The 26318-nt window shown below is 43.5% G+C and overlaps 5 protein-coding genes across 5 annotated transcripts; 2 read left to right on the top strand and 3 right to left on the bottom strand.

Annotated features, from left to right (window-relative positions):
• The first annotated feature begins 3179 nt into the window (after positions 1-3179).
• Positions 3180-4905, top strand: LOC131882055 (AN1-type zinc finger protein 2A-like). The gene is made up of 2 exons (XM_059229091.1): positions 3180-3901; positions 4369-4905. The coding sequence occupies exons 1-2, from the start codon at positions 3497-3499 to the stop codon at positions 4735-4737; spliced, it is 774 nt and encodes a 257-aa protein (XP_059085074.1). The 5' UTR covers positions 3180-3496; the 3' UTR covers positions 4738-4905.
• On the bottom strand, positions 4890-9355 carry LOC131882038 (eukaryotic translation initiation factor 3 subunit A-like). The gene is made up of 2 exons (XM_059229070.1): positions 9130-9355; positions 4890-8412 (listed from the first exon to the last, which is right to left on the bottom strand). Exons 1-2 carry the CDS (start codon positions 9191-9193, stop codon positions 5003-5005), a joined length of 3474 nt encoding a protein of 1157 aa, XP_059085053.1. The 5' UTR covers positions 9194-9355; the 3' UTR covers positions 4890-5002.
• Positions 9356-13211: 3856 nt separating this feature from the next.
• On the bottom strand, positions 13212-14902 carry LOC131882046 (dnaJ protein homolog 1-like). Its single transcript, XM_059229081.1, has one exon. The coding sequence runs from the start codon at positions 14557-14559 to the stop codon at positions 13456-13458; it is 1104 nt and encodes a 367-aa protein (XP_059085064.1). The 5' UTR covers positions 14560-14902; the 3' UTR covers positions 13212-13455.
• Positions 14903-20873: 5971 nt separating this feature from the next.
• Positions 20874-23242, top strand: LOC131880062 (uncharacterized). Its single transcript, XM_059226566.1, has 3 exons — positions 20874-21207; positions 21300-21443; positions 22519-23242. Exons 1-3 carry the CDS (start codon positions 21064-21066, stop codon positions 23173-23175), a joined length of 945 nt encoding a protein of 314 aa, XP_059082549.1. The 5' UTR covers positions 20874-21063; the 3' UTR covers positions 23176-23242.
• A 155-nt stretch (positions 23243-23397) lies between these two features.
• On the bottom strand, positions 23398-25937 carry LOC131882796 (sulfoquinovosidase-like; the record flags this gene model as incomplete). The annotated part of the gene is given in 4 exon segments (XM_059230063.1): positions 23398-24751; positions 24848-25108; positions 25178-25566; positions 25633-25937. Coding segments are annotated over 4 exon segments (2205 nt in total). The 3' UTR covers positions 23398-23452.
• Positions 25938-26318: the final 381 nt, after the last annotated feature.

Genomic DNA, 26318 nt, shown 5'->3' with positions numbered 1-26318 from the left:
CAACAATGTGGAATCAAAATTTATCAGTTTCAAATCCGTCTCCATTGATAAGAAAAAGAAAGAAGAGTGGGGATTAGGGCTGGCCAAATTTTGCATCCTGCGAGCTGTGCAAACTTTGCGAGAAACTTGCATATGCCAGAATTTTCTGAAAACTTATGAGATCTGCAAATTTACAATTTCATCAGAAAGATTTGACATTCTTCTGCAATTTAGTATGCAATTTCAGCCTCTTTAGCACAAAAATGTCCTTGTTTGTGAATTTTTTTTTTAAATTGTGTCCATTTTGACGAGAAAATTGTGCAATTGAAGTTTTCCTTCTTTCTTCTGGAAATCTGTTTGACATGATAGTACAAAATAGGTTACAGATGTATTAACAACTGCCAGCCTGCATGTATATTCCATCCATCTTTTTTAAGTAGCTCTGCATCTTTCATGATTGCAGTTTTTGGAGACACCCAATGTTAAAGGTTGGGACTCAGTGTGTTTGTGCAACTTACTTCTTTTCTAAACATCAGACACGTCACAACATGTTTCCATGGAGTATCAGTAAATAGCCAGGAGATGGACGATCAATTTGGTAATTGGCCAGCTAACATTTTTAAGAAACTTGAAAACAGTGTATTCATATCTCTGATCTGTGATTAAACTTAATATTGATTACAAAATAGTTGTGTAATAGTTTCACTCTGACATAATCAACATGCTATTTCTAAACTCTGACACCTCAGAATAAAGATTTGAGGGGTATTCCAGCTTTGTTGTCACAAACAGAATTAATTATTAGCTCAACCTGGTGAATGACCGCGGTTTTGTCCATTTAAGCTGTCCAAATAGCAACTTAGGCTGTAATTCCAATACTGCAAAGAAGCTTGAACTTTGTTAGCCTGGGATCAAACCAGGGTTTCCAAATTGGAGAGCAGATGCTCACTAACTACAGTACCACATCCAGCCTCTTCTCCCCAGGTAAAGTAGGTTCAAATTATGATGCTGAGGGTTATTACACAGAATTTTCCTTTTCCTTGACTACTGCTCAATTTGGAAGGTAAAAATAACATGTACAGCCCTCCAGCACGAATAAGTGCCTATTTGGACATTTAGGCAAGTGCTGGTCCCATCAAACAAACTTGCCTGCCAATGCCAGTGATGCAAAATTGGCGTTTCAAATTGCTTTTAACAAAGCTGACCTTTCCTGATATAGCAATGTGAAGAAAGAGTCAGCTTCTCAAAAACGTGTTTGAAGCCCAAAATTTGCATCAGTGACACTGGTAACAGAATACAAACAAACCTGCCAGAGCTTGTCTAGAGGTCGCCACAAGGCTTGTCAAATAAAATCAAAGACAAGATGCCCAGCTAAAAAGCACTGCGCAAGCATTGAATTTTGACATTTAATTTATTTTACCTACTTGTCTAAGCAAATAGCATTGTGGTATTGAGCCAATTTGATAGTGCATTCACCAAATTATACCAAACATGTTCATTTTGTTGGGTTTTGTAACACAGCTCACTCAAAATCACTGGATTATTGAAAAGTTAATGGGCAGATGGTGCGAGTTGACTGTGATGTTTGTCTTAGTTCTCCCTCCCCAAAATGCCCAAAATCAGGGTACGAGACAATATTTTTCCTTGAATTTCATTCACTTGATATGCCCTATGATTTGACAAATTTATTTGCAAATTTTGATGCATGGGTGCCGAGTACATTTAGCACGGTTACCCAACTGATTGAACATATAGAGCAGGTTAATGAGGGACTAGAGCCATGAATCAGATGATGTAGTTTATCTCGACTTTGCCAAGGCCTTTGACAAGGTAGATCATGGTCTTTTAGTTAACAGGCTCCATGAGATTGGGATCCAAGGCAAGGTTCTCAATTGGTTCAGAAGTTTCATTTCTGGTAGGAAGCAATTGGTTAAGGTTGAGGGATCCCTTAGTGACATACATGATGTCAAGTCGGGTGTTTCTCAGGGCTCCATTTTGGGTCCTCTCCTTTTCATTATCTTCATTGCTCCGCTTCAGAAGCTTGGTAGTAGTAATGTCAGCATCTCTTCCTATGCTGATGATACAAAATTGGTAGTTGGGAGGAATGGTCAGGATTCCGGTTGTCTGGCAAAGGTCCTAGACCAAATTTATTCCTGGGTTGCTGCGAGTAACATGGCCTTAAATGGCATGAAATTCCGCTCAATGACCTTTGGGTCGACGCCATTAGACCCTCCACTATTAGATGATGAAGGTAAGGACATTGAGCAGGTCCCATCCATGAAGAATTTAGGTGTAGTCCTCCAAGATAATGGAAAGTTTGATGAGCATATCCATTTGAAGGTGGGTAAAGCTTTTCAAACATGTGGTTGGATATATCACACGTTTAAGTCCAGAGATAGCATCAGGATGCTAACTCTGTACAAGTCCATTGTCCAGCTGCATCTTGAATATGCCTCGCCCATTTGAGCTCCAATGAGTTCAGCAAGTTTGCAAAAGCTTGAGCAGGTCCAAAGATGTTTTATTAGGAACATTGAGGCTATGAGAGAGCTCTCGTACTGGGAGAGTTTAGAAAGGTTGGGATTGTACAGTATTCAGAGAAGGTACGAAAGCTATCTGATATTGTACGTTTTCAAAAGCATTCATGAGCTTTGTCCCAACTGGCCAGCATTTACTTGTTATCCATCCCCTCACTAATAGCCGGAAGCAAAAATATACCAGACCTTGGTAATAACTGTCTTTATCCATGGCTAGATCAGACTATTATAGTAGCGAGAAATAAGTAAGACCCTCCTGGACCTATCTTTAAGCTTTTATATGACATTTGAACTAATAGTTACAAAGGTGGTCACCCTAAGTCAGTCTGGAATGAAGTCATAAAGCAGTGGGCGAGAAATATGACAACTCGAAAAAGCATTGACAGGAACGCTGGGGAAAGCTTCAGGCTATGTCATGCCTTGCATCTAACCATAAATTTTACTGTCTCTTAGTACTTGCATGTTAATATGGCTGGTATAGGCTAAAGTTTTAATCAACTACTCGTCAAACTGATTGATAGAACATCTTATCAAACACATTGTCTGACTTGGTCAGCTGGATAGGGCTGGGTGGCTGTTTGAGAGGCTGGCTGGCTGTCGGGCTGGCTGGGTGGCTGGCTGTCGGGCTGGCTGGGTGGCTGGCTGTGACCTTGCTTCCTCTCTTTGTTGACGTTTTTCGTTTCAAAAGCCTACTCATCGTCCTGCCCTGGTGATTGTGAATCAGAGGGAATCCGTCAAACCTAACGACGTAATGAGGTCTTGTTACCGAATTATTGCATCATTCCTGATCCATCGAGCATACGAGTAATTTCTGGCAAGTTCTCGAGTCTCGACGGATCTCACCCATCATAGGGTGGATCATAGATCAGTTCCCGCACTCATCCCTCATTCAAGCTCGCAGCCCCAACGTCCTACAACCTCATAGCGGAGCCATCCATCTTATCCCGGTGATTTCCCGGAGCCACAGGTTATCTTGATTTAACATGGAATTGCCCGACTTAGGTCAACACTGCGGCTGGTCGACGTGTTCGCGGCTGGACTTCCTACCCTTCCATTGCCATTGGTGTGGGGGCGTGTTCTGTCAGGATCATGGTCCCTTGGACTCGCACCATTGTCCGCAGCGCCATGAGCGCGACGTCAAAGTGCCCGTGTGTCCCTTGTGTCAATTGCCCTGTCCCGTACGACGTGATCTCGGTCACACGCCCGATTTTGCCGTCAACGCCCACATTGACCGCGATTGTCAGTCTGATAAAGCCACCCGCCAGCGCCGTCCCAAACCCGTGGACCCGTTGGTGTGTGTGCGGGCCAAGTGCAAGAAGAAAGAGTTGGTGCCGCTCACTTGCGATGAGTGCCGACGTCCGGTCTGCTTGACCCATCGACATCCCGAGGTCAGTTCAAAAGCTGGGTTACCCGTCGTAGGTTAGCCATCGGGCTGTTTTTAGCCATGGGTGTGTCGTTCACGGTCACCCCATCTCAAAATGGGAGTTTTACCACGGCCAATATGATCAATTGTCTTTTTTCGAAGAGGCTAAGACCCACCCAGACTCGGGAGGAGACTTACAACGACCAAGAATGATCTTGTCTGGCATTGAACATTCTCACCAAGAGCTTGTTAATCAAACTATGCTAGAATTCCTGTCACAGCTCAGACCATGATTTGGGTCAAGACGGATTTGGCGAGGCAGGAGTCGGATTCTGCATGGAGAAGAAATGTTATTATTTTGAACTGGGATGTACAAATGAATTAATATCTTTCCGGTTTTAATTTCGTGGAGCCTCAAATGTCTTTTACCTTAAAATCTCAAAAAGGTGCTTGGGACTCATTGAAGTAACGTCTTTTTTTCACCCTCTATAGGACCATGCCTGTCCGGGTTCACGCGCCGGTTTGGCTCAATTAACCTCGGCGGCTGCAAGCCGACGAGCCACTAAACCAGTAAGCGCCATCAAATCCATGTCAGTTGGACGAACCTCCACTAATGTTCGGTCTCTCTCGGTCCCGTCCGTTCATTCGTCTCGCCAATTATCCGAAGATGAGGCCCTGGCTCGGGCGCTCCAAGCCTCCCTGAACGAAGGGTCGCCCAGCGTCCCACCCATGGACCAAACTGAGATTGACCGCTTGACCGCCTTGAGCCTACAGGAGAGTCTCAACACTTCGTCTGGCTCGAGACACCCCACAGCGACCCAATCATCTTCTGGACAATCTAAAGGCTGCTCTCTATCCTAATCCATACTGTTCCATTTTATCATTCCATGATGTACCCTAAAAGGAATAAGTGTTTTCTCCCATTCTCATCTCGCAATTGATACGTTTCTGTTGTGCTTTTGGCATAGCTATGTGATAAAATTACCTTTAGCCCGTCATTGAAACAAAGATGATAACAACAAAAGCATATATTGAAAATCCCAAGTCATTAATGTATGGTGGTTATTTTAGTACTGTTACAATATTTACTCGCTCGGCGTATCTTAAAATGGAATCTTAGTCAGATTTAGCGCTTGGCTGCACCCACTTTCACCCATCCATCGTCGCCTCCACGATCTTCGCGGCGATCCTCACACGGTGGAGGATCTTTCCTTCTCATATCATTCCGATCATGGCCCGCATCCATTCTTGGTGGTCCACGAGGATCCCCACCTCGAGGCCGATCAGACGTGCGATCAGCGCCAGCACTACGCCAATCATTTGCTTCGTCGGCCTTCCTGAATCCGCCTCGAGGTCCACCACGCATGTCACCATCTCGTGGTCCACCTCGCATATCCCCACGAATGGGCGGTCCACGATCACCTCGTCGCATGTCGCCGCCTCGATCATCTCGACGATCATCTCGGCGATCATCTCGACGATCATCTCGGCGCGGTCCTCTATCCCGATGATCATCTCGGGCTGGTCCTCTATCTCGAGGTGCATCACGCCAACTTCCTCCAGCCGGCTCGCGACGTTCGCTCGAATCTCCCTTCTTGGTCCATTCTTCGTCTTTTTGCATCTCCCGCTCTTTCCACTTCGAGGAGCCTCCTCCGGCAGCTCTCCAAGGCCCGCTACTCGAGCCACCAGCTCGATCCATAGGTTTACGGTCGTCAGCGCGCCTATCATCTCGCATGTCACGTCGATCGAATCCGCGGTCGTCCCGCATGTCTCGTCGATCAAATCCGCGATCATCGCGCATGTCTCGTCGGTCAAATCCGCGATCGTCACGCATATCACGCCGATCCAGAGGCCGATCGTCTCGGTCTCGACCGCCTCTGGATGGCGGAGGTCTCTCATCTCGTGGCTGATCATCCTTCTTGGCACGCCAATCTCTCTCCTCCGGAGGGTTGGCTCTTGTCGGAGGGGGTCGGGCTTCACGCTCAGCTTGCAATTTCTCCTCGACTTCCCTCTCGCGCTGTCGTCTTTTCTCCTCAAGGGCATCCAGGCGCTCCTTTTCCTTGCGATACTCTTCCTCCTCCTTGATTTTCCGTTCCGTGTCCAGCCGAGCTTGCTCTTCACGCTGCCGTTTCAAGGCCTCGTCCCGCTTCCGTTGGGCTTCCTCCTCTTTGCGCTTCATCCATTGGTTGCGGCGTTCCTCTTTTCTTTGCTGCTTTCTATCGGCCATCCTTTTCACCCGCTCTTGCTCAATCCTGCGATTAAAGTCCGACAACTTCTTGTCGAAAGCGGCCTTTCGCTCCTTCAGTAGGTTCTGCAGATAGGATTCCTTATCTTGGGCCATGCGAGCCAATCGCTTCTTGGCCAGAACGGCTTCTTCGCGTTCTTTGATGGCATTGGCGATACGCTCTTTTTCTTGAGCAGCCCAATAAACCTTGTCCTGCTCAATGTCATCCTCGAATGCTTTCTTGAGCAAGGGAATCTCGACCAGTCGCTTGGCACGCTCCAAATGATCCACTTTTTTCTCCTGGTTCTTGAGACGATTGGCCAACTCTCGTTTCTCCTTCTCGAGTTCTTCCACTTGGCGGGCCATGATTTGATCCGTGTCCAACTCGGCGATTTCTTTTTCGTCCATCTGCTTCAGGATCTTCTGACCGATGTCGGTTTGCTTGAATTGTTGGATCTTCTCGGTGAGATGGTTTTGCTTGATTTGCTGCATCATCTCCTGTTCCTTGCGCTGTTGGCGTTGTTCTTTTTCCGCCAAAAGACGCTCCTCTTCGAGCTTTTGCTGCTCACGCAATTGCTGATCGATCTTCTTTTGCTCCATGACATCTCGTTCAATGTTCATCTTCTCCAGGTCTTCCTTAAGGGCCTCGATGATCTTTTGACGATTGAGAATCTTCTGATGATCTCGCTGTTTCGAGTTGTTGTAAGCCTCGACAATCTTCATGCGGATAGTGTTGTTCTCTTCCTTGGACTTGTCCGGATTGATAGTGCGCAGACTCTTGTTCAGGACCTCGTACATCTTCATGAGCTGAGTTCGAATTTGCTCAGAGGGCATATCCTGGAGATGAGGGCCTTCAGCCATGGTGTAAGACTGAGCCTCGGCCAATTCCGTACCGAAATGGACGGTGCGGGTGCGGTGATCCATACGGATTTGCATGTCGTTATGTCGCACGCAATCCACAATCACCCTCTCCAGGGCAAACGCGTCGGCAAACGGGGCCAGTTCGAGCAGGCGACTGAAGCAAATGCTCTGGTACACTTGTGACACTTGGTTCAAGAGACGCACCAAAGTCATATCCTTCAAGGCCGGGATGTACTGGACCAATGTGGACTTGTCATCGCACTCCTCGACGAACTTGATGGCGGTCTGAATGCGTTGGCAGAGTTTGAGAGGATGGAAATCCACTTCCAACCATTGGAACAGATCTCGGATTTGCGGCGTAGCGGTTTGAACCACACTGAAACGAGACGCATCCTTCAACAAACTCTGACGAGTTGGAGCCTGTTGCAAGCTCAAGAGAACAGCCAAGCGGGCCATCTTTTCCTGGGGCGTGCGGTCGGTTTCGATAAAGGTCTCGAACTCGGGGTGTTGAGAGGGAATCGGCACGGCCAGGATGGCAATCAAGACGCGCGAGGCCATCTTGGACAACTCCTCGGCAGAAATGTTCTTCTTCATGTCCCGAATCAATTGGAAGTGCTTGAAGATGGCGGCGGCGTGGAAGAGCAGATTGCCCGACTTCCAGAACACCAAGGCCAACTTTTGGTAGTAGTTGGCCATCATCTTGGGCGAAAACACCTTCTTGGACATGGTCATGAGCCCGTGAATGTCTTCCACGGCCTTGTACGCCTCCTGCCACAATTCCATTTGAATAGCCGAGTCCAATTGAACCAGACGCGTATTCAAGTTCATTTCCTGCGTCTCGGGGCTGCTCAAGTTGATGCTGCCCGAGGATTGAGGCTGCTTGAAAATCAGATCCATGTGGTTGCGCAACTTGTCGCACAACTTGCGAAACTCGGTCTTCCGCTGGTACTTGAGGCAAAAATGGAAGGCCTGTTGAGCGATATCATGATAGAGTCGCTCCACACGCGAATTGGTGCGGAGCAATTCCAAGCATTGGCAATAGGACTCCCACAAGAACTTGACCCAAGGCATGAGAATGGTCCGATCTGAGCGCTCTTGGGCGCCCTCCACACTGACGGCACTCAACATGATCATCTCGGGCGTAGCCAGGTTCTCGAGGTCGTCGACCTCCTGCACGGAATCGTGCGACTTCTGTCGCGCCTCATCAGTGCGTTTTTCGGCTAGGTTGAGGTAGCCTTGGACCACGTCGGCCAACGAGGCCACATTGGTGGACTGGCACAAGTTTCGGTACTGATAGAGACCCTCCTTGGCCACATGGGACTTGCGAAGATCCACGCACAGCTCCAAGTACTTGCACATGATCTGCTCGATGAGCTTCTCCGAGTAGGTGTTGTTCCGCTTGCGAGACTTGATGACATCGTACAACGTCTCCAAGGCACGGCTGGGTTTGCCTTAACAAAGACAGAGAGGGAGAGAAAACAAAAGATGAGGAAAACGTTGGGGAAAACGTTGGGGGAAAATTCAAACATGGGGCATAAAATGTACAGATAGTTTTACAGGTTCTCTTCTAGATTGACAAGTTCCGGCATTATCATACATGATCCAAGGGTTAAGTAATGAAACATCCTAATCGAACCGAAATTAACGTAATGTAGCTCTACCATTTTCGAGTCTTAATTACTGCCAACCCACTTGCTCCAGTATTGTTTTGGATTATGGGTTGGATTTCAACGAAAATGGCAAAATGTTGATTTTCATCCCAATCAAACTTGTGTGGTCAAAAAGCTGGTTTAGTAGGTAAAAGAAATAAGACACAAATTCTTGTCTTTGTCAATGATTTACCATGTTGAATGGTTTGACAAGTTATTTAATGAATTAATGGAACCTTTATTTGGTAGATTTGGATAGCTGGGTCAGAGTGAAGTTCCAACTTTTCATCTAAAGTGATATGGGTACCAAAAAAAAATCTTTGACCATTTTCATTCGACAATGTCGTCTATGTGAAAACAAAGACGCCCATGTATTTCATGGCCTTCTTTTTAGAGCCCATGAACCCCTCTAACCAAACACCTATTATTATTTCGAACCGAACAGAGCAATCTTTCAATCTTGAAACTCCGTTCAAAAATTGAGTTATTCCGTATAGCTGTATTTCCGGCGCCACTTACCCACGTTGATGAACTCCTCGGCCTTGCTGATAGCATTTTCGGGTCTTTGATAATACGGCGCCATCTTGATGAGAGATGATGCTCACACTCACGGGCTGATCGGTGTTCAATCCCTAGGGAAACGCCTCTCTTCCGGATGTCTTGGAATTCGGAGTGATGGCTGACGGCTTTTCACCCTCTTTCCACGCTTACTTTCACCGTTGGCGTGGCTTCTGGGCTACTATTAGCGCTGCCAAACGACCAGCGATTTTAGAGGCCAAATTCGACCTCAAAAGTAGCCATTGGCCAATCGTTATCGTAAAGCATCCCCTGTAGACAGTGCGAGGCTATTTTCGGCACCCGTTTGGAAAAGGTGTTGTTGAATAATGCGGGATTAGGGGATATAAGGCGCACGAAACAGAACTTTATCTTTCCTGGCCATTAAGTTAAAAAGAAACTCCGACACAATATGTTATTATCACGTCGATCAGTAATTCCGGAAGCTTCACGGTTCGAACTAAGGCATTGGGTGAAAAAGTGATTGGTGTAATCCGCTTGGATTGCTGCTCGGTTTACGTACACAATTTTTGGCGGAGCCCACTAAAAAAGTAGCCACTTTGGAAAATAATGGCCTTCGCGTTAATCATCTAGCATCGCTGATTCTTAATCTTGATTTTTTTTCTCGTATAACACACAGACAGTCAAACAGACAATCCAGGGTGACCACGGGGTCAGTTCGATCAATAGCCTGAGATGGGCCATTGTGCTCCTAGAAACAGCTGGCCTGTCCGAAAAGATATTTGGATGGCTATAAACAGGTTGCATTTTGTGCTAATGGGGCTACTTTTGCAATATGAGAGAGCTAGTGAAGACATCAAAAGAGTTCTAGAGTGAAACAAGACATACGTTGAATCAACTTGTTCTCACTCGAAGTTTCATTTTAACACTGTATTCACAAAAATTGAGAAGGAATTAATGGTAACTGATTGGTTGGTCACAAGCATCAATTCAGTAATTTGTTTTGCAATACTTTTGATCCATCATTTGCTGGCCATAAAAAGTAGACCCGAACTTCCTAACCCTGATTTGATTTAGGTGCGGCCATATTACGATTTTAGCAGAAACCAAGATTTCAGCTGTTATGTAAGTGACCAGATAATAACATAAGAACCTCACCAATGAATGAAAGCAATGTTAAAAAAAACATGACTTAAACTTTGCGCTCTCTCAGAGTTAGGGAAACTAAGTCTTGTCCTGGATTCTGGGGTCAAATGTTCAGTTTTTCAATCTCCAGTCTTTGCTCCATAGGGTAAGGTCGGTAAGGTCTAAGGCAGGGGGACGAGACTTTTTACGTAACAGGTCACAGTCCAGGCGACAACTCGAAGGAAATGGAAGTTGATATGATGAGGCTCAGAGGGCTCAGAGGGCTCAGCATCTGCGTGACCAGTTCATTTGCGAACTTTTTTGGCAAACATCGTGAAATTATCTAGTTTCTTGTTTGGTGTGGGTTTTCTAGGATTTTTCATCAGCAATTTGGCAATTTTGTAAGGCTATTTTGTAAGAAAAAAATTGAAATAACTTGAATAATTTTAATAGTTTTCGAAATTGAGAGAAAATTGTCTTGTTTTCTTTATTGTTCCAGAAGATTCTCTTTCTCTTTAGACTGATCCAGGGTTTTCGGGTCCGGAGTTTTCTAGATGAGCCATCTTCTTCTGATTTTTAAAAAGATGCTTGAGTGCTTTTACTTTTGAGTTTTCTCTTTTTTTAAACCTGAAAGTCCAAGCAACTCCCAAAAAAGTTACAAGCGATTTTATGGAAAACTTCGGGTTTAGTGTGGAATACAATTTTGAGCAAAGATGAGGGAATATATGGATAAAAAGACTCTGTGTGAAAGCATTATTTAAAGTGCTAGCCAAGCCAATAAGCTTATTTTCTAAGCAACTTTGCGTAAAACAATCTGTAGCCTAGCAAAGAATTTTCAGAATAGTTGAATGATTTTTGTAGAGCTGAGGGCATTTTACTTACAGTGTGTTTATTGTGACTGTTTTTTACTCGTCATTAGGACAAACTATTTGATACTGATGTCATTGTATAGGATCTCTGAATTGGACCTCGAGAGCATTTAAAGACCTACTGCAGACAATGCTTAAAGGCACAAACCCAGATCACCACAGTTGGACAAATGTGATGTTAATTTTCCTTTGAATGACTTGCGTTAGTACAAGGACTGCCAAACTTCAATTGACTATTACTCGTCAATCAATACCGCGATCATGATCCTTTTTTTTCTTTTAGAAAAAAATCAGTGGCTTAATAAGAGATGATTTTGAATGTTCATGTGATTCTATTTATTTATTTCTGCTGGTGGGAACTGACTTTTGTGACTAAATAACAGGTTTCCGATGACAAATTCCATCTCATAAACTTAACTGTGTCCAGAGACTTTGCCCTTACAACACATTTTACGACGTTTAATGAACACCAAATAGTTATTTTCACTCAATAAATAATTCAAGGCCGTTTTATCAAGGTGATTTTCTTTGTTTTCTTTGGTGTTCTTGCTTCCCAACCTCCATCTGTCTGGACTAACAAAGTTAAAGGTGTGAGATTAAAAAAACGAAGTGAAAATTATCAATAGTTCTTTTCCTTCTCATCTGCCTCCTCTCCTTGTGGACAAACAAACCTAGAAATACAAGAATATGCTCAAAGATTCTTGATTTTAACAAGGTATCACTTCCTGAAAAACATATTGCTGTTCCATTCTAACACCATAAACACACCACCAACTCTTCTTAGAGACATTCCAAATCCTAAAAAGGGCAAAATTATTAACAATTTTGACATCCAAACAGGAATAAACACAGCTAAATATGGTACACTTGTAGCATTACAGCAACTTTTTTTCAAAATCATATTTCCATTATTTTGCGCCCAAAAGCTAAATAAGCAAGGTTAGCAAAAGTGATGTTTTTGAAGTTAGTCACCAAAAACTTGTACAGCTTTGATTTTTAAATTACAATTTTGTTGAAAATGATGATTACAAATGTGTTGGTGTGTGGTCAATTGTGTAATTGTACACCGCCGTTTCCAAGGTACCCTAAATGTTAGGTTTGACCAAAAAGGTAATCCTGGTTTGATCGAAGAAAAATCAGGGTTACTTTTGTGACTAACTAACATTATTCACACAGTAATGCCATATACCGCATATACCACTGAAATGTAAATTGGTAGCCCTTGTTGCAACCTCCGGTGATTATTTGCTTGATCCCATCGGTAGTATTTTCCCGTTTTGACGTTTGTTAGTCCACACCTAGACAAAGTAGAGGGCGCTTCCTACTAGTCAAACTCCTATCCTGTCAATAAGAGACTTTTCTGAACAGGGCAGATAAAAGTGTAAAATGAAGTCCTCAAAATTAATAAATTGGTATTGGATGTTCAGATATTCTGATGCTTTAATGTTGTAAATATTTGTGGTCTACACAACATAAATGATATTTCAAGTAACAAGCGTTTATAGAACCAAATTTGATTGGAACAAATCTAGTTCTATTTTGAACCTTAAATGTCACAATTAAAATAGAGATTAATTAGCCCACAGCATGACCAACTTAGCTAAGCAAACTGGGGTTTAATAGGATTTAGAATAGCATTTTGACAATTATGGTTCTTAAAATGGTTTTAGCCATGTATTCAAAAAGGCATAAAAAACGTGAGCTAGAATTCCATAAAGCAATAAAATCAACGAGGTTAAAAAACGTCAAATGTGTTCGGGTAGTTCTTTTGGAACTTTGAGCACCTTATAAAGTCAATTGGGTGGGTGGAAAATTTTCGGATTTGGGTGCAATAAAGCATATAAATGTTGCACGAGGGGAAACTATCAGATTGGGATTGTGCGAGAATTATCCGATTCGGTCGGATGGAGCCTTTTTCCTCGGATTTAGGTCACAAGACGTCGGAACGGAGATGGAGATCTTGTTGGATGGATCCGAAGCACAACTCTACTTCGTACTGTATCTAACAACTAGCATGTGGCTCAAATTTTCCACAAGAAAAACACAGCCTGCTGCCTGAGCGTCACCGATAAAGGTTGAGTAAACGTGGGATTGAGATATATAAAGTATTCTTTTTTATTAGATTTGACTCTTTATAAAATTTGGACGACCATGACATGACAAATGTGTATGGAACTATATACTCAGACCACAAATTATGGTTGAAAACATTTCTTTCATCATCAAAGTCGACGGGTTCTGACAAGAAGGAATCCTCGAAGAGATAGTGCTCTGGGTGAGTTGTTGTTGTTGTTGTTGTTGTTGTAACAGTGGTGGTAGTAATGGTGTGGTCTTTTCATTTGCCCAAGACATCGAACAGGATATCTTTCGAACTCTGGCTGAGCCGGTCAGGGAATTGGATATCAAATTTCACGACCAGATCACCCTTGCGCGACGGTTCCTTGGGAAAAGGTAATCCATACCCTTGCAAGCGTTTCACAGTGGTAGGCTTGATGACTTCGCTCTGGCAGTTCACGCCCATGGTCTGTCCATCCAAGGTCGGCACTTGGACAACCGTGCCGCATAAAGCATCGCGCAAAGGAATCGAGCAACGATACACCAAATTGGACCCATCCCGAGTGAAGAACTTGTGCGGTTTATCCCGGATGATAAAGGCAATGTCGGCCGGGATCTTGCCCGGAACTTGATCGCCCTCGCGAGCAAAGGTAATCTTTGTGCCCGCTTTCCAGCCGGGCTTGACGGTTATGGTGAGCACTTTCTCTTCCACCTTGGAGCTACCCGTCTGATCGTAGACTCGGCGACTGATTTTCATCTTCTTATCCACGCCTTTGGCGATATCTTCCAGCGGAATTTGGATTTCCTTCTCAATGGTGGTATCTTGGACCTGCTGCTCCTTTGAGCCGCGGGAATTGGAGAAGGTTTGCGAGCGGAACGGGGCATGACTGCCGCCCATTCGCCCCCGACTCCCGCCCCCTCCGTTCAACAGGGATTCCAAATCAATATCCATTCCATCCACGCCCCCGTGCATGCCCCCCATTCCTTGTCCCATGGAGCCGCCGCCGCTCGAGAAAAACGACTCAAAAGGGTTGGAGGTGCCGAAGAATTGGGCAAAAGTGGCGCGCGGGTCGCCGTGATACGTGTACGAGAAGCTGCCCGAGGGATCGAACTGGGTGGAACCAGCACTGGGTCCGTGACCCCCACCTCCGGCGCCCATACCGCCCTTGAGGCCCTCTTCGCCCAATTGGTCGTAGATTTGTCGCTTGCGGGAGTCCGACAAGACGTCGTAGGCTTCGCCGATCTCTTTGAACTTCTCCTCAGCCCCGGCGGCCTTGTTCTTGTCCGGATGGTACTTCAAGGCCAGCTTCCGATAAGCCTTCTTGAGCTCGTCCTCGTTGGCGCCTCGGGCCACGCCCAAGACCTTGTAATAATCCTTGCCCATGATGATTTGGGAAGCCAATTATCAATCCAGAAGATGGCTACTATCTTTCTCTTTCTTTCCGAAGTTCCGAAGGAATTCAACTTGTGTTTGCCTTGGGGTAACCTTATACGATGATACACTCACTTCTCAGGAAGTTAACAATGAGACGAGTTCACAGTTCTACTAATCAAGTGGATCTGAAAGCTTTACCTTCCAGATTTTCAATTTGTGTGTGGATGGAGACAAGATGGTGAGACGTTCGTCTTACTTACGCTTCACAACGACATTCAAACCTCTGTAGTACACAGTACATTCGCTCAGTACATACATCCAAACAACGACGACGGCTGCCAGGAAGAGCCCAGAAAATTCTCGACGGATCTGTCAAAACACACGCCCTCGCCGGCCTGCCCTCCTCTCTTTAGAGACCCATTTCGGCCATGCCCGCTCCTTGAGCTTGCATGGCGAGCAGGAACTGGATGGGGAGGAGCGTGGCTGGAGACCTCCCATCGGCCATACTGCCCGAGAGAGACTAGCCCGGCCGCACGCCACGAGTCCTCAAGGAACATTCTCGATTACAGTCGGTGACGACAACGACAAAACTAAGGCTAAGATCGAGCCAGCCGCCCGCAGATGCGGAGCTTAGAGGAGGGGTAGTGATGGGTCGAATTTAGCAAGCTCGAATAAAGAGAACTCGAATTTTAGAGCTTGAAACTCAGAGTTAGGATTACTCGGCCTAGGTGAGCCTGTGTTTGTCTGGATTTCAGGCCTCAAGTTTTACGGGCGGTAGCTGTGGAAGCATAAGATAACTTCTGCCGGAGAAAGCCAAATACCAAATGTGGTTGAGGCTGAATCAGTTGAATCGCCAATCGACGATAGGCTGCCATCTCACAGAATTCTTGCCTGTTGTAGAGGATGGAATTGAGTTATGCACAGGCAAAACACGTGTAAATGAGGGAAATTTTAATCTACTTCCATTCATCACTGAGATTTTTTATCACTATCTAGTACTGAAAAAATGTACATATAAGGCCAAACCACCAGTTCTTTCTTTCTTTAATTCAGCATCATTTGGAAGTTAAAAGTGAGGGTTAAAAAAAGAGAAAAGGAAAAGGAAGGCATAGGCTTCCATTCTCTCAATTCAACTTGCCCTGGGTGACCATTTTCAAACAAGGATATGTAAGCTTTAGTGCAATAGAGACCCTGGATTCAGAGACGCGCGAGGTTTGACAAGTGGCTCCACTTCAAAACTGTAAATAAACAGTAGAACTAATAAGTTTCCAAACAGATTTTGAACTGATGCTGAAAAAGAGTTCTATCATTACAAGGATCATTGAATATTTTCTACAAATTTTCTACTGCCAAATTTTACTTGAAGACAAGTTGATTCATGAATATGGCATTTTAGAATGTTACTACTATTTTGTTACTTTCTAAATTCTTTCTGAACTCATTTTTCATAAGATTAGATTGCTATAATAGTTTATTAGATTATTCAGATCAACAATATCATACGTGAGCTTCCTGAGTCTATCAAAAAACAAGTCCTGTATACTTTACAATGAAATTTGTTGAATATGGTAGTACTTTCTTGTTTTAGTTCTTTAGTCCAACTTTAGACTCACAACATGCAAAAGATCAGTGTGCCAACTACACTTTATTGAGCAGTACCACACAAATACAATTCTAATGACAAAAGACACTTTTAACTCTGTGGAAAGAGTCAGTTAAATCCACGGTGGATCAAGTTTGTCATATAGCATTCAAAGCTTTACCCTCTTATGCAATGCAAACGTCTGACCTCATTTTAGAAGCCACTGACTCCCTGTTGGGAAGGTTTCCAAATAAAGTCCATGTTCATTGACAATTGACAGCCAATCCAATTGCTTGAATTTGATGACGTATACTCAACCTTGCTTTATTAAACTTTTTTTACTTGAAGAAACAATATTCATGAACCACAGAAACAACAGACTTGTTTGAATTGATTGTTAGGCAATGATTTACAAAAACTACGCCAACCATTAAAGGTTAACTCAAGCACATGGACTAAAGTTCAACAAAAATAATAATGATATATTGTCGTCATACACTTAGCAATATCTGCTCTTATGCGTTCTTGAGCCAATAAGGGACAGAATTACAGGTTCTGACAATTAATAGAATTTACTATACAAGTACTATGTATGTAAACAAACTTCATCCATTCTTAGACATGAAGAAGAGGTTGGTAATTGTATCTGTCTTTTTATTTTTTTAATGTTATCAAGGTGGAAAATCTGCCCTGTACTTCACCTCTTGAGTTATCCAACAAAACCCTCACATAAATAATTTATTTCAATTAAAGGATGTGTTATTTCAATATGCTGAGTGAATGAATTTTTTTTGCAAACAGCTTTGCTATGACAATTTGAAGCCCGATTGTCAATATTCAAAACCATGAATTTAATATTTAATGGCCAAGGGAAATCTATGACACACTGCAATCATCCAAATTGGTTGTGGCCTTATTTTTTCTTTTGAATGACTCATAGCAATACTAAAACAGTAGAGATCTTTAAGCAACAGCTGACTTATGACACCATTTTAAAAAGGATAGTAAACAAATTTTCTGGGCCACCACTTTTGAAGCGCAAAGAACTTAATGCATCAAATATTTGTTCCTCAGGATTTTGGTGAATGATGTTGACTAGGCCATCAAAATCAAAAGAGAAACAACAAAAACCCTATTAGCTTCTTCAAATTTCCCAAGTATAAAATCCTCAATGGGATCAAATCTGTTCTGTGATTGCACTCAATAACCTAGAGTTCTGGAAGAACTAAGGAATTGCAGAACAAATGTTGTTAAATGCAAGAACCTTGATAATACACCCATGGAATCAAAACTAAGTTGGAATTTAGATTACCTCAAGTGTCTCTGACAATCAGTTCACTTGGTTAATTTGTTATTTAGAGGCCATGGCCCTGTAAAACCCCTTCTTGAAGATGATGTCCATCTTATTAGCTGCCCACTTCTCTGGATTGACCAAAGAAAGTCATCTCCTTCCCAAGTTTCAATTTGGTTTCCAGAAAATCTGCTCAACCACCATGGTAGCTACTCTCCTCTACAAAATTGTGCTTTCTAACATCAGCCACAAGAGGAGAGTGCATGGATGCTTCATTGATTTCTCCAAAGCATACCATAGGGTGGACCAAATGCAGTTATTCCTCAAACTTTAACTGTGGGTAGTTTCCCGTTCAATCTGTGTCCTACTAACCAACATCCTTGCTGGACTCAAATGCTCCATTTGCTCTGGGGGAGGACAAATACCCCTGCTACTTTACTCCAGGGGGCATCCACTATCACCAATCCTTTTAAATATGTATGTGTCCAACCTGCCCAGAGCCTTCAAGCATCAACATCCTGGCATCAACCATACCAACTAGTTCTTAGCAATAAGGAATTGCAAAAGGCCATGAATGCACTGCACAGGTATTGCCTAGAAAATTGCTTTCAGGTCAATACCTTCAAGACAAAGGCCATGGTTTTTCATAGAGGTTGTCTACCTCTCACCCCCTTCCATATCCACAATAGTCCAATTGAAATCATCAATAATTGTACTTATGTTGGTTTCACATTCTCAACCCAACTCTCCTTCACCAACCATCTCAAATCATGAATAGTCAAAGCCAGGGCCAGGCTTGGACACATTTGCAATAAACCTCCCACCAAAAACCTTCCCCTTCAAACAGTTATTCAGCTTTTCCATACTTACATCACCCCAAGTGTCTCAATTCCCGCCAATCGGCCCTCAAATTTTCTGATGCCGCCCTATCCAAGTTCCTCAAGTATATACATTTGCCAACAATACATGGACACATGGACAATCAGACACATGTGCAATATACTACCCATCAAGAATCTTCCCCTTCCAATAGTTCTTCAACACTTCCGGACCTTCATCAACCCAATATCCCCTACTGCCTTCCCAACTCCGCCCAATCCGCCCTAAAATCTGCCAATGTCACCTTCACCAGGTTCCTCAAACAATACCTTTGCATGCTCCAATATGCCAGAAATGCATGGACGCATTTTCTATGCAAAACTGAGCCCCTCAACAGCAGGCTGGCAAGGTTAGTGTCCAACAGTGTAAGGAACCTGACCTTTCTGAAGGTGGTGTTTGGACACAAGTTGTCCTTCCTGGTCAAGGACTTGTTAATTCCCTATTGTCCATGGCCCCACATCTCTTCGGGGTATTGGCTGTAATGCACCTTTGTCCAGCTCCCAGTCAAATGCCACCAACGACGGGAACTGACGAAAAATCAGGTCAATCTGACCCTCACACTCTACTAGAGAGCCCTAGTCATTAACTTGTCACAAAAGCCCCAATCATGCTGAAATTTGGCATCTGAGTTCTTTCAGCTCACATTTAATGGATCTTATCAAAGAAAACTCGGTAACTTGATAGCAATCAAATATAATAAAAATGCGCATCTGAATGCCGTAGCAAAGATCGCCATGCTTTTTCGTCCTTCTTATAGCTTGAAAGTTAATGTTGAGACCGTGACCCGAATTTGCAAAGTGTCGATCGAGCCACCCCTAATTAAAAAAGGGAAACGCGCAGTTCAAATGTATCCGCTCTTGCCTTTTGAGTTCCATGAACTTTGGCTTCATAGTAAAACTGGAAAGCCCATGAGCATTTTTGAGATAGGCTGGTAACTCGAGTTGTCTCCGATGAGACCACTGATCTGGGGACGAGACCTTTGTTAGTTTAAGGCTTAATTAGAAACACTGACCCTGATGTTGAACAAAATTAGTTTCGAAAGCAAAACATCAAAATATACGCTACATAGCTTTCTTCTGGAGAGCGATGAGGCATGAATTGAGATAATCCGCTAATGGAGTAATGTTACAATTGTGGTTAAACAATACGTTTTGACATTCGTGATGTGCTGGCTCCGTTTTTTGTTAGGAAATACTGTGCTACTTACTAAAACGTCCTATATTGTTTGGACGATAGCTGCAACACCGTATGTGAAGCAATCGAGAAATAGGAGCTCTGACCATATCTGAAGGGTTGCGTGTTCAAAAGGTATTTCGATGCGTGATGACTAGAAGGCGGGAAAACTGTCGAAAGTTCGTAAAGTTGTTTACGTGATTTTTCGCCAAGTATGACAAAATGCTAATCATCTTTGATCAATATTATATAACTCCTTGGATGACCTGCACAAACTCTCATTTTATCAAGATCTTGTCTATATGGCGATACTTTAATTTGTGCTCTTGTTTGGCAGAGTTTTGAATACTCATAAGTCATAACTTTTGACCTTCATTTATGTTCAAAACAGGCCATTTTTCTGCAAAGTCGAAGTCGTTTGAAGGAAAATGCTTTTGGTTTAATTTCCTGACAGCTAACAAGCTGATTGTTCTCCCTCGCTAGGGTAGCTGAGTGGCCTAATGTATCCAATAGAAGCACGACATTGGCCCCAAGAGGGCGCCGGTTCGTATCCTGCCTTCAGAGAAAACTAAGTGTACGTTCCAGTGACAACTTCCTCCTTGCAGTAACCAAGGTTATTTACTCCTCATTTGAGCTTGGCTTGGTTTGTAGAAGAAAGCTTTGGTCAATTTTGAACCTAATTGAATGTTTGACGCAAACTGTTTGCCTCAAAAGTTAGAAACCCATATTACTATTACTAATTTGATTATTACTATTGGAACACTAATACTTCCATTAGCGTTGTCTTTGACTCCAATTGTTTCGTGTAGCTTCACGTAAAAGGACTATTATCCGTGCTTTTTCTATTGTCCTTTAAAATATATCTAATATGGAACCTATTCTAGTAACAAAGTGGTCATTGAACCTCGAATTTTCAACTCTATTATACTTCAATCTGGGAATCAGCTTCAAACAAACATGTTTCGCCCAACTGTGATAAATAATAACGACCGTCATGTTTTCGAGAAATAAATCGAGAAATTTCTACTGATCACTTTTTTGTTCAAACTTAATCGTTCAAGTCGATCTCGTTCTAGTTGTATACGAATAGGTATCCAGACGAACCAAAAGAAGACTTTGTATACGAAGAATTCAATCAGGAGTGGTATAGTTGCAACAATGATATTGTTCTATCTATTTAGAAAAGCAAATTTCCACGTTAGATAAATCCTGCATATTGTCCCACGGAAAGCTTTTAGCGTCAAAGTACTCGCAAAATTCTGACTCCTGGGTCTCCCTTTCTTTTCTCTCGGTATTGCGAATAGGGAAGGCGCGTCTCAATGAAAGGTCGCCCTAAGGCTCTCGGTAGTGGCTTTTGGTTCTCTCATTTTGTTCAGTCGCCCTTCAATTGCATGAACGTACAGTAGAGATCGCGTCGTGCAACCCTGAAGTCTTTTTTTCTGAATTCTCTAGTTCCATACATTTCCATCGACCGGAAAGTGACAATCCATCGCGGATTCAAAGCAGCAAAGCAACGGGTCATCAGCAAGAGGACCAAATCTTTCACACATTCTTGCCTCGACATCTGACCATCGGCACTGTGTTTAACATGGGATGTGGAGGGAGTGTCCCCGAAAGCACACCCATCTTAGTGGAAGAAAACATTATTGACACCATGGGTAGATTGAAAGCGAGCTTGGAGGCCCATCATCGAGAAAATGACAATGAAGACGAGGCGATATACGACAACGCGGTATGATACCATACCATATAGCACTGTGACATTTTATACTCTAAATGCATTGAATGCGTTTTTGCTTAGGTATGTCATTAAATTTCTTCCAGATCACTGATTCCTCCACATCAGAGGAAAGGAGAATGGGCCTTTATTCTGCGGTACTGGCACATCAATTCATGACCAAACGGGTCGTAGAACGAGATGATAGTACAACCACCAAGGAAACATCCATTGCTGAAGATTTCATATTGGTAATCAGTTTTGGAATGAATTTGCTTTCAATTCATCTATTACGCATATAACGGTCTTGTTCATACTTCTGAAACATTTGGCCTTTTCAAAGAAATGAGCTTGAAAACGGCAAGGGACAGCGAGGGGTGAGGCATTTGCTCAACTGAGTTGACTATTCTTATCACACGATAATCATCAACTGAAACTGGACTAAAAATGGTTGCCCCGCTTAAAATTGTGGCAGAGCAAAGGGAATGGAGGAAAACGTTAACGTTCCTTTATATGGAAAAGTCATGCACAGAACAGCAAAACTGGTGGAGTTGTTAGGAGACCAATGAACTTGACGAACCTCACTTGAGGGGAGGGGAGGGACGAATTGAAGGCGAACAAGTCATCGAGAAGAACTTCGTTGGAACCAAATCTACTGGGTAACTAGTTTCCAATTCTCTTGGGGATTGGATCTAATTTGTTACAAATGTACCTCATGTGGAACTTAATCTCGTGCCCCCAATCTCACTTCTCGAAGAGGTAACCTTGGCCTGACTGAGATCGAAAAAAAACTTGCAGTTTATATGCATGTAATGTATACGATTGTTCGGTATGCCCTGACGTGTGTTTCATCAGTTGGCAATCTTAGTGGAACACATTCTTTGTTCGTAATTTTATGTTCCATCAAGGTCGAAATGATATGGACGCACACGGGGGTGACAACGGACAAAAAAAGTCCAAATTGACTTTCATTCAAGGCATATTTCCTTCACGTCATGCAACGTCTTTGCCCGACGAGCACCAGGCCTGTCTCGATTAGGCAATGCTAGTATGACTTTGAGCGGATTCCTGGGAAAGTCTTGGAACTGCTTGTCCTGGATTTGGAGGCAGGTTCTTGTCTTCATCAATCAATTCACTTCATCAAAAGCTGCGTCCCTTCAAAAGGTTCAAAGTAGTCACACACATGCATTCACATTTTCCAGGTTGATTGACCTGGCGCAAGGGCGTACTTCATAACTACAAAGCAGACTGAATGGGCGTCTGATGTACCTGAAAACAACATTTGTGTTTGAGCAAGGCCACCGTTGATGTTACTATATTTTACAGAAGGACAATGCACCTGATCCTGTCTTGAAGTTTGAACAAACCAAAGTGGTGGTGTCCCCCGGAGACAAATTGGACGAATTGGTTCTCTCCGACATTTTAGAGACCCCTGACAAATCCAATTCAAAAGAATCTGAAACAGATGCAAAAGATCCCTTGGTTGACAATAATTTGGACAACACGAATGAGAACACATTAGAATATGGCATAGAAAATCAAAATGACTCACTAGAGGTCCCCGCCAATGAGCCCGTCCAAGAAACTGAAACTCCAGTATCCCAAACAAAATCTGAACAAGACGTAGCTGCAAGTGCAAGTACTATGGGAAAGGAAACGGAAGTCTCCTTTGAAGAGAAACCGAATGACGCACCTTCTGACCACCAAGACCTGAAAGACAACGAATCGAGACATGTGGGTCCCGAATCCGAAAGTCCAATCCTCAACAGTGGTTCCACAAATGTCCCTGTGAGTCCCACACGTTCCAACTCGGTGGGCTTAGATACTTGCGTCGAGAATCCTATAGCTTTACTTGAACACGAGGGAAAAGACGAGGAAAAGGAAAAAGGAGAGGAGATCCCAGACAAAGAGCGGAAGTCTTCGCCCAAACCTTCTCATGACAACAGCAGTGTCAGTGCCCAAGAGGACAGCGATAGCGCGTAAAGATACATCAAACATATTCAAATATTGTGAACACTGTTGTGTAGAGCAAATATAATACACTATTGGAAAGCCATTGGACATCATAGTGAATTTGATAACGNGGAGAGGAGATCCCAGACAAAGAGCGGAAGTCGTCGCTCAAACCTTCTCATGACAACAGCAGTGTCAGTGCCCAAGAGGACAGCGATAGCGCGTAAAGATACATCAAACATATTCAAATAATGTGAACACTGTTGTGTAGAGCAAATATAATACACTATTGGAAAGCCATTGGACATCATAGTGAATTTGAAAACGAGAACTGTCGGTTGATTTCCTGAAACAGGGTCACCCACTTCGAGTCAGCTTTGTAGAAAACGGGCGTCTGTCCCATAGGCGCAGGTACAATGACTCGCTTTGGTCCCAAAACAATTGTAGCTTCGTCATCCCATAAATAGATCCAGTCTTGTGGTCCAGGGAGATAGACCTCCCATTCAGTCATGCCTGGTTCAGTCACTGGAGCCACGAGCAAATCATCACCGTACATATATTGATAATCCTCGTGATAGGCATCACCATCAGTATCGAACTCTAGAAACAAGGGACGCATTACTGGAGTGAATTCATTCGCATTTTGGAGTACCGTGGCCTTGGAATATTCTTTCAACGCCGCAAAGATTTGAGTAGTGCGGGCAAATTGGGTCATTGTATCCTCATCCGTGTAAACCTGATGATTAAAAGTTCGGTGAGACCCTTCATGAGTTCGCATAACGGGCGTGAAAGCGGAATATTCGGCCCATCTTAAAAGCAGTTCCTTGGACCGGATTTCTCCTAAAGGTGGCATCCCAGTGTAACCGCCAATGTCACTATGACTGAGTCCCATTCCTCCCAATGATAAAGATAAACTCGAAACGATGGACGATTTCAAGCCATCCGATTGGGTCCAATCCACGTTTTGATCGCCGCTCCAGCCCATGGAAATGGAATATTTCGAGCGCAATCCACCGGCTCGCATGAAGAACATGATCTCATCCGACACGCCATTTTCCTCGACCAATTCCCGGTTCAAAGAGCACCATTCTTGAGCAAAGTTTTGATGCAAAATCTCGCCATGATCCTCGTCACTCCACCACTTTCCCGGGTATGCAGTTCGTACGTCCACTTCCGTGTATTCCCCAAAATCGGCCATCCAACCTGCTATCCCCAAATCCAAAATATTCTTCTTCATCAGGTCCTTGTACATGATGCGAGCTGGGTTAAGACAATTGCAATCCGGATCAGGATTCACTATGTCAACGGTCGTGACATTGAATTGGCCAAAGTCCTGGACCAATCGAGAACTATCTTTACGATTCAGCCAAATATTCTCATTCGACAACGATTCGTAAACGTCACCCTCAACGTTCAGGTGAGGGGTAATGTAGACGAGAACGCGGACGTTTTCTTCTTTTAGGTCTTGGATTACCGTGTCCAGATTCGGATACCAAGTCTCGTTCCATCGCCAGTTCCAGAATACTCTTGTTCCCAATGCTGTAACAATTTTCCCCGACCAATCTTGAATCCAGAGTCCGTTGATTTTGGCTCCAGCGTCTTGAGCCTGAAAGTCGATTTGTTTTAAAACCTCGGAGCTATGAAAGCAAGCTGACGGTCACTAAACCTATACAAGCCTTGTGAAACGATTCTTAGTTCTTACTTGTCTTAGGTATCCGAGCATATCTTCAGTTCCACCTTGAACGCCAAGGATGGCGCCATCATGGATCCAATCAGGTAGAGGGGGCTGTCCAGGATTCAGCTCTTGGACTATGTCCATCAATGAGCCTCCAACTAAGAAATTCATTTTGCACGAACGGCACGGTTCACCCTTGACCGGGGTCCAGTGCCAATAGATATAATGTCCAACCTCATCGTCACCCTCAGGAGAAAATTGCAACTCCGAATATGTGGGAGTGGTCAGCTGAGACAAAATGAATGTAAAGTGGGGAGAAATCAGGAAGAAGTCTTATACGAGAATTTCATTTCTCACCTCGACGTAGTATTTCCTTGATGAGAGAAACGAAGCTTGAGGCCAATAGGTGGTGTGAAAATCTCCTCCAGCTTTGGCAAACTCGTCGACAATCTGGGTGAGGAGACTAGATTTGTTGCGCCCAAAGCCTTGTTCCCTCACCCACATGGGGTAAGTTCGTCCTCTCATGTTAAGCCACGTGTATTGCTCGCCCCCTCCCCAAACAGCCTCTTCAGGGGTGGAGGGTAAGCGGAAGAAGTAGCGATTAATCCCCTCGTTGTCAAAGGCATCGTAATCGAAAACAAGACTGAATTGATTTTTGCTAATCGAATCTTCATCCAGATTGATTTTCATTCCCAAGCCATCTTCGTTGGTCAAGGTTACCGTCAAAGGACCGGAAGCTTCTTGATCTATGAGGGAAAATAGTTGAGGCCCTTCCATCATTTACAGGAATGTTTTTTTCTCTCTTTTCTTACCTATCGTCCAGTTTGGGAGAGGAAATCGTTCATTAATGGTATCGTTGATGTCATAATCACCCTTATGAAATACAGCCTCAAATTCGCCATTGCCCAGCTCCAACAAAGGCCTCTCTGACAAATGCTCCAATACTTTCAAACCGTTGAAACTGATCTCAAAGCCTGTGTCATCTTCAGTTATTTGAAATTGGGCGTAAGCTAATGAGAGGCCTTGAAAGGCAAACACAATCACAATAAGAGCTTGTTGCCAGCTCATCTTTCGAAGCTAAACAACTGACGCAGACATTAAATTAACTATCTCAACATGTCTTAAAATTCTGGCCAAGAGTGAATACAATATGCAAATATTTATCTCTCATTTAGTGTAAGGCGAACAAGAGTCGTTTCAAAACGTCGAGTTCACAGCAGAATAGTCATTGGCTTAGGCAGAATGGTCTCAGGACGAAACTTTACGTACAAAATGTCGACACAAAAAAAGATCCTGCAACTAAAGTTATATTTTTTCAATGGCTCAAACTTGATTGTGGAAATATTTGCCTCTTCGCCATAAGAAGTTGTTTGTTGGACCTTGAATATTCCTCCCAAACAGAGTGGACTACATCGTTAATTTGAACGCCAGTGATGATAGGCCCTTCTTCTGCTGACACTTTCAGTTTCCATTAACGACGCTTTCACTCTCAATAGTT

This window comes from Tigriopus californicus, chromosome 1 (assembly GCF_007210705.1).
Source record: "Tigriopus californicus strain San Diego chromosome 1, Tcal_SD_v2.1, whole genome shotgun sequence".
NCBI lineage: Eukaryota > Metazoa > Arthropoda > Copepoda > Harpacticoida > Harpacticidae > Tigriopus > Tigriopus californicus.
This window is presented reverse-complemented; position numbering and strand designations above follow the sequence as displayed.